The 8,746-nt window shown below is 43.9% G+C and overlaps 1 protein-coding gene across 1 annotated transcript in view; it reads left to right on the top strand.

Annotated features, from left to right (window-relative positions):
• Positions 1-233: 233 nt before the first annotated feature.
• The window catches only part of LOC107720309 (protein TANC2-like), a 21,867-nt gene continuing 13,354 nt past the window's right edge, over positions 234-8,746 (top strand). The window contains exons 1-3 of the mRNA XM_016527995.1: positions 234-541; positions 1,299-1,461; positions 1,743-1,985. Coding sequence (XP_016383481.1) covers positions 452-541; positions 1,299-1,461; positions 1,743-1,985 — 496 coding nt within the window. The 5' untranslated portion in view covers positions 234-451. The remainder of the gene's footprint in view (positions 542-1,298; positions 1,462-1,742; positions 1,986-8,746) is intronic.

Genomic DNA, 8,746 nt, shown 5'->3' with positions numbered 1-8,746 from the left:
TCTTGACAATCGTAGCTTTTCTATCTCTCCGTCTGTCTGTGAGCTGGTGATATAGCGCGGTGTGAGCCGGTTGATGTAGTCTGTGTCTGTCGGTCTCGTCTCTGTATGTCGTCACGCAGCAGCTCTGCAGAAAGAGCGCAGGCTGATTTTACACAGAGAGAACACAGAGAGAGATTGATGGACTCTGAGGGTGAGCTGTCATTTAAGATCTGTGGGAAATCACTTACTGAATTATTGCATTTTCATGTGGAGTCCATAATTATGATATAGTTGACACGAGCAGCGGAAGATGTGAGGCTCATAATTAACTTTTTCAATTGTGGTGAGCTAGTTAGCTAGTTTCACTTCATACTTGACTTAATTTCATTCTCTCTGTCTCTCTCTCTCTTTACGGGGGTTAGGTCTGGATCTCGGCCCCCCCCCCTCACTGGACGAGGCAGCGAACACATTGATGACTCGTCTCGGCTTCCTACTCGGAGAAAAAGTGAGCGAGGGGTCTCAAGGGCCGCAGTACAGCATGGATGAGCCTGATGACTCACAGGTCAGTTATTCATCCTCACCTCCTGCAGTAAATACACACCTCCTTAAGATGCAGAAGATGCTCAGAAAGGCCCAATCTCACCTGTTTCACCCTGAAATATTAGAAATGACAACATATTAAGAAAAGTGACATTTTTTTTTTGAAGATTTAATTTATTGTGATGTTATTTTCATGACAATTAAACACATTTTGTCATTTCCAGATGTTTTACTTTTTAGTGTTTCTGTGATTCTTATTATTCCTAAACACGCTGTAAAACAGTACTGTTTGTACTATAATAATAATATAATATTACAGATTTTTATCAATAGCTATGGCCCATTTTTGAATCAGACTTAATAATCTCTAAATTGTAAGTGCATTTGTCACTGTTTTATGGGACAATTGCATGTCTGCAAATGACTTAATGGCTTAAATATAATACCCAGTCATTCTTCAAACCCTAGTTACTGTGTCAGTAAAGGAGTAGGTTTAGGGTTAGGGGATAGAAAATATTGTTTGGTCAGAAAAAAGGGTTAGGTAAGTAGAAGTCTATGGAAAGCCCCACAATTCACAGAAACAAACATGATTGTGTGTGTGAGAGAGAGTGCGTGTGCGTGTGCATGTGCGTGTGTGTGTGTGTGTGTGTGTGTGTGTGGACTGTCACTCTGATCTTAAGTGCTTGTGAGTGTTTTGTCTGTCGTGATGTTTGATGGTAATGATGGGCAGGACAGAGATGAACTGATGAGCCGCACTGAGAGTACAGGTGTGTGTGCAGGGTTTAGGAGTGAGCGGGAGGATGAGTCCGTGCTCCACTCTGACCAGCAGCACCGCCTCGCCCCCCGCCTGCAGCCCCTGCTCCACCCTTCCTCCTGCTGCTCCGGGACAGGCCTTCAGCAGCCCCACCTCCACCCTGGAGAGCAGAGACAGCGGCATCATCGGTGAGTCCCTGCCCTGGGCTTACCTGTGAGCTGGGGTTTCTAAAAGAAGTCTCTTCTGCTCATCAGGGCTGCAAGATATTTTTTAGGCTCTAAAGCATATCTAAAGACCATGCGCTGAAAATCAAGCCAAACGATGCTCGTAAAGCTGAGCGCTTCTGCAGGAGCTTAATTGGTGCAATCACTTTTCATACGGTAACCCTACTCACAGTCCTCTGGGGAACTGATCCGTTCTAGCAGAACTTTCTGACCTGATCTTGACAGCTTGTCTCCTCTTTTCCCAGCCACCCTGACCAGTTACTCGGAGCCGATGGACAGGAGAGGGAAGCACGGGGATGGCTCTCGAGGCAGCAGCCTGAAACTCTGGCACTCGCACAGATCCACTCTGGACTCCAGTCTGTACCGCGTGGATGAGAACATGACCGCCTCCACCTACAGCCTCAACAAGATCCCCGAGCCCGGCTCCGCCCACTGCTCCACTCACTCCGCCCCCCTCTACATCATGCCCCGCCCCAACTCAGTGGCAGGTGAGTGAAGCCCCGCCTCCCCCAGGTGAGGTTCTCTTGATCAACGGTCATGTGATTTCCTGTTGTGCCGCTCGATGCACAGAACAATCCCGCTGCTTAGGGAACAGCTTCCTGCGCACAGCCCAAACTCACTCATGTAGATTACTCAAACGTGTCGTACAGGGCTGGCTGACATTCAGAATATGAGAATCGGGATTCGGCTCTGTTACAGTTCATGACTTTTGGAATTTGAATTGAATTGACCACAAACCACAGGATGCTGAATTGGAATTGCAATGAAATGAAATTCAAGTCACACAACAACAAAATACACTAGAACAGCTGTCAACGTTTTCCTCTTGCAAGTTTGCTTGGTTCATAGAATGAGAGTTAATTTATTAAAGGTTATGAAATATATACAATTGATCAAATTTCATTCAATTTCTATTACTAACTTTATGAATATTTAACATTTATTTATAATTGACTTTTAATGTTTTAGTATTCATATTGGAATATATAATAATGATAATATTAATTTAATTTAATTCTATCTTCTAATATCTATCTATCTATCTATCTATCTATCTATCTATCCGTCCATCCATCCATCCATCCGTCCGTCCGTCCGTCCGTCCGTCCATCCATCCATCTGTTCATCCATCCGTCCATCCTTCCATCCATCCGTCCGTCCATCCATCCATCCATCCATCCATCCGTCCATCCATCCATTCGTTCATCCATCCGTCCGTCCATCCGTCTATCCATCCGTCCATCCATCCATTCGTTCATCCATCCGTCCGTCCATCCGTCTATCCATCCGTCCATCCATCCATTCGTTCATCCATCCGTCCGTCCATCCGTCTATCCATCCGTCCATCCATCCATTCGTTCATCCATCCGTCCGTCCATCCGTCTATCCATCCGTCCATCCATCCATTCGTTCATCCATCCGTCCGTCCATCCGTCTATCCATCCGTCCATCCATCCATTCGTTCATCCATCCGTCCGTCCATCCGTCTATCCATCCGTCCATCCATCCATTCGTTCATCCATCCGTCCGTCCATCCGTCTATCCATCCGTCCATCCATCCATTCGTTCATCCATCCGTCCGTCCATCCGTCTATCCATCCGTCCATCCATCCATTCGTTCATCCATCCGTCCGTCCATCCGTCTATCCATCCGTCCATCCATCCATTCGTTCATCCATCCGTCCGTCCATCCGTCTATCCATCCGTCCATCCATCCATTCGTTCATCCATCCGTCCGTCCATCCGTCTATCCATCCGTCCATCCATCCATTCGTTCATCCATCCGTCCGTCCATCCGTCTATCCATCCGTCCATCCATCCATTCGTTCATCCATCCGTCCGTCCATCCGTCTATCCATCCGTCCATCCATCCATTCGTTCATCCATCCGTCCGTCCATCCGTCTATCCATCCGTCCATCCATCCATTCGTTCATCCATCCGTCCGTCCATCCGTCTATCCATCCGTCCATCCATCCATTCGTTCATCCATCCGTCCGTCCATCCGTCTATCCATCCGTCCATCCATCCATTCGTTCATCCATCCGTCCGTCCATCCGTCTATCCATCCGTCCATCCATCCATTCGTTCATCCATCCGTCCGTCCATCCGTCTATCCATCCGTCCATCCATCCATTCGTTCATCCATCCGTCCGTCCATCCGTCTATCCATCCGTCCATCCATCCATTCGTTCATCCATCCGTCCGTCCATCCGTCTATCCATCCGTCCATCCATCCATTCGTTCATCCATCCGTCCGTCCATCCGTCTATCCATCCGTCCATCCATCCATTCGTTCATCCATCCGTCCGTCCATCCGTCTATCCATCCGTCCATCCATCCATTCGTTCATCCATCCGTCCGTCCATCCGTCTATCCATCCGTCCATCCATCCATTCGTTCATCCATCCGTCCGTCCATCCGTCTATCCATCCGTCCATCCATCCATTCGTTCATCCATCCGTCCGTCCATCCGTCTATCCATCCGTCCATCCATCCATTCGTTCATCCATCCGTCCGTCCATCCGTCTATCCATCCGTCCATCCATCCATTCGTTCATCCATCCGTCCGTCCATCCGTCTATCCATCCGTCCATCCATCCATTCGTTCATCCATCCGTCCGTCCATCCGTCTATCCATCCGTCCATCCATCCATTCGTTCATCCATCCGTCCGTCCATCCGTCTATCCATCCGTCCATCCATCCATTCGTTCATCCATCCGTCCGTCCATCCGTCTATCCATCCGTCCATCCATCCATTCGTTCATCCATCCGTCCGTCCATCCGTCTATCCATCCGTCCATCCATCCATTCGTTCATCCATCCGTCCGTCCATCCGTCTATCCATCCGTCCATCCATCCATTCGTTCATCCATCCGTCCGTCCATCCGTCTATCCATCCGTCCATCCATCCATTCGTTCATCCATCCGTCCGTCCATCCGTCTATCCATCCGTCCATCCATCCATTCGTTCATCCATCCGTCCGTCCATCCGTCTATCCATCCGTCCATCCATCCATTCGTTCATCCATCCGTCCGTCCATCCGTCTATCCATCCGTCCATCCATCCATTCGTTCATCCATCCGTCCGTCCATCCGTCTATCCATCCGTCCATCCATCCATTCGTTCATCCATCCGTCCGTCCATCCGTCTATCCATCCGTCCATCCATCCATTCGTTCATCCATCCGTCCGTCCATCCGTCTATCCATCCGTCCATCCATCCATTCGTTCATCCATCCGTCCGTCCATCCGTCTATCCATCCGTCCATCCATCCATTCGTTCATCCATCCGTCCGTCCATCCGTCTATCCATCCGTCCATCCATCCATTCGTTCATCCATCCGTCCGTCCATCCGTCTATCCATCCGTCCATCCATCCATTCGTTCATCCATCCGTCCGTCCATCCGTCTATCCATCCGTCCATCCATCCATTCGTTCATCCATCCGTCCGTCCATCCGTCTATCCATCCGTCCATCCATCCATTCGTTCATCCATCCGTCCGTCCATCCGTCTATCCATCCGTCCATCCATCCATTCGTTCATCCATCCGTCCGTCCATCCGTCTATCCATCCGTCCATCCATCCATTCGTTCATCCATCCGTCCGTCCATCCGTCTATCCATCCGTCCATCCATCCATTCGTTCATCCATCCGTCCGTCCATCCGTCTATCCATCCGTCCATCCATCCATTCGTTCATCCATCCGTCCGTCCATCCGTCTATCCATCCGTCCATCCATCCATTCGTTCATCCATCCGTCCGTCCATCCGTCTATCCATCCGTCCATCCATCCATTCGTTCATCCATCCGTCCGTCCATCCGTCTATCCATCCGTCCATCCATCCATTCATCCATCCATCCATCCGTCGATCCATCCATCCGTCCAGCCGTCCGTCCGTCCATCATATATTATAATTTATAATTTATAAAATGTATAATAATTTATTATTTAATTTATAAAAAATATATATATATATATTTTTTTAATAGGTTATGTTATAATATGTTATATGATCACATGTTCATTGGTAATTTATACTGAAAAATTAAATGTTTCTTTAAATGTCATCTATTTTAAGTCAGCTTCCTCACATTTAAACTCAGTTCAGAAGGAGTTTGAAAGGTGTTCTTGATTGGTTCTGAATGACGGCTGGCCCTGGTGTCCAGGTTAATGCTTCAGTCGGGTCAGAACTATCTCATCCGTCTGCAGCCGCTCAGAGCCATCAAACTGAATCAGCCGGGTCACAGACCGCATGTTTCAGCTCTGCGCTAACAGGAGATAAGAGGCGTCTAATAGCGGCGGTAATGATGGAGTAGCACTCGCTCCCTGAAGTAAAAGCTAAATCTGTCCGATGATGTTGATATGTTTCTTATATAACGCCGTGCCTCTTCATTGCTGGCTGATTGTGTTATTGTCCAAGTAATCAGCATTGTTGTATTTATGAGAAGAAGCGTTTTTAGGAGAGAGAGAGTGAGAGAGCAATGAGTTATGGTTATCTCAAAAGAAAGTGGCTCTCGGAAGGGCAAGTGATATTAAAGATTATTTCTTAATGGAGAAAATGGCTGGTATTCACGCTTGTGATCAGGAGTGATGCAGCTGCTCTGAACATTAATCGTATTGCAAACCTGACTGAGGCAAGCTGTGCAGGTCGGCCTGGATAATATACTGTCATCTAAAGAGGAATGTTTCTGTGATGAATAGCTACAGAATTTAAGTTAACACACAAATGACAATTCTGTCATTATTTGTTCATCGCCAGGACCTTTGTTACACCCGTAAGACTTTGTTCTGTGTAACACAAAAGATTATTATGGCTGCTCTTTCTATATATATTCAACTGAATGAAGACTAAAGTTGTAGAGCTAAAAAAAATAATAAAATAATAAAATAAAATAACATAAAGGTGATCCATATTTATGTTTTGGTATAGTTTTGGTATTTATTATTAATACATGAATATCTATTTTCTTGCTGTGTTTTCTTAACAGCTAAAACAGCGTTATAGATTGCATTTTAACCATTTATTTAATATTTATTATTAATGTGGTATTTATTACTAATAGGTCTAGTCTATTGTTTTTGTTTATTTTAGTAGCCCACACTCTCAAAAATAGCGGTGCTTAAAAGGTTCTTCACAGCGATGTTATAGAAGAACCATTCAGTCAAAGAGCCATCTCTTTCTTAGAGCATCCATTGCTGAGACACTGATGCAATGCTACATTTCTACAAACCTGATGAAGAAACAAACTCACTCTGATCATGCATGGCCTGAGGGTGAGTCAGTTTTCAGCAGTTTTTCACTTGTGGATGAACTGTTCCTTCAAGTCATTTTGCTTCTAGAGAAAATGTGTTTTGATTAGATATTTGTACAGAAAAACAGGACAAAAATACTAAGAATATAATTTTTGCAGTGTACAGAGATCATTTGTATCAGTAGTCGTCGCTTAATCATTGCAACTCAAACATCGCTTAGAAAACAAATCTCGTCCGAACGAGAGATGTGTAGGAAAAAAAAATGAAAGTCTAAAAAAGAAAGATGAAAGGGCAGCGATATAAATAACGTACTGAGGTAAGTGATGATCTCAGTGAAAAAGAGAGAGCGAGAAATACTCACTATCAACCCAAATGATGTAACGAGGAATGAATAAGAGGAAGGAGAGGGGGATGAAAGAAAACAGTGTGAGAATAATGGCAGGTAAAGGACTGGAGCGAGAGAGAGAATGCTGGCTGCTGATTGGCTGAGCTCCAGCGCCAGAGGAGATCAAAGCATCTCAAACCCCAGATCCTCATCCGCACAGAGAAACCGAACACTCAGAAAACTCAGAGATGAGGAGGTGTGAATGGAGCCGGAGGAGTGCAGATTGTAGATTATGTAATGTTGTAGAGGTCTTGTGTTGTGGGAGACACTGAAGACATGTGAACGTCCTAATTAGAGGTTTCTAGAAGAGAATGTGTGACGTAACACAAGAAAACCCGAGCTTAAAGGGATAGGTCACGTGAAAATAAAAAAATGCCAGCATTGTTTACATTCATTCATATCACTACAAACCCTGTCGCTCGTGGAACACAAAAGAAGATGTTTAGCAGAATGTCTAGGCTGCTCTTTTCCATACAGTGAAAGTGAATGGGGCTGCTGGCTTCTACAAATGACATCTATTCCCAACTTATTCCAAAGCCATATGAGAGCTAGAAGATTCATTTTTAAAGAAATTAACACTTTTATTCAGCAAGGATGCATTAAACTTATTGTGTGACAGTAAATACTTTTTAAATGTTACAAAAAAATCTATTTAAAATAAATGCTGTTGTTGTGAATTTTCTACTCATCAAAGACTCCTGGAAAAAATCCAGAAAAATATTGGGCAGCATGACTGTTTTCAACATTGATAATATTCAGAAATGTTTCTTGAGCAGCAAATCAATATTGCTATTATAAAAGCATGATTTTAGTTAATTTTTTTTGTAATTTTATATTGTGCAATTTTTCTTAAATATTGCTATTTACGTTTAATTTATTTTTATTTCAGTTTTACTTTTTGTTCAGTTAGTAATTTTACTGCTTCAAATTAAACTTATTTCCGTAAGTTGCCAAGACAACATCTCTATTAATTAATTAATTTATTAGTTTATTACCTTTTCTTTATTTTTTATTTTATTTATTTTATCTTTACTTTTTATTATTTTTTTATATTTTTATTTATTAGTTTTTCATCTAATATTTATCATTTGTTTCAGATTTATTTCAATCATTAAAATGTTTGTAATAGTTTAGTTAACAATAATAACCTTTTGGGAGCTTGACCGTGCTTGTCCACATTTATTTTCAGCGGATAGAAACGACATTTCTTTTGTGTTCCTTGGAAGAAATAAAGTCATACGGGTTGGGAATAACATGAGGGTGATTAAATTATGACAAAACCTTAATTTTTTGTGTGAATTAGCCCTTTATCTCACACCGAACAAAGCCAGGCTGTGTTGTTTGGCTGGAATAATTTCTATTACATTTGTATTTCCCATATTGCATAACAAGACCCTGACTGGTCCAGTAAGGGCGGCTCAGCCTCAGCTCGATTGTAATGCACTGGAAGCTCCTCGTGAGAACAGAGCGTCTTTAATTCTATTGGAAGGCTGCTGTAATTGCTTGTTTTCCCGTCTCACTGCGAGCATAACCTCAGATTCGTTCACCTGCGGTTTTGTGGAATAAGATGCAGCTGTAGCTCCACACACACACATACACACACACA

This window comes from Sinocyclocheilus rhinocerous, unplaced genomic scaffold (genome assembly GCF_001515625.1).
Source record: "Sinocyclocheilus rhinocerous isolate Xijiao unplaced genomic scaffold, SAMN03320098_v1.1 scaffold792, whole genome shotgun sequence".
NCBI classification, from domain to species: Eukaryota; Metazoa; Chordata; class Actinopteri; order Cypriniformes; family Cyprinidae; genus Sinocyclocheilus; species Sinocyclocheilus rhinocerous.
This window is presented reverse-complemented; position numbering and strand designations above follow the sequence as displayed.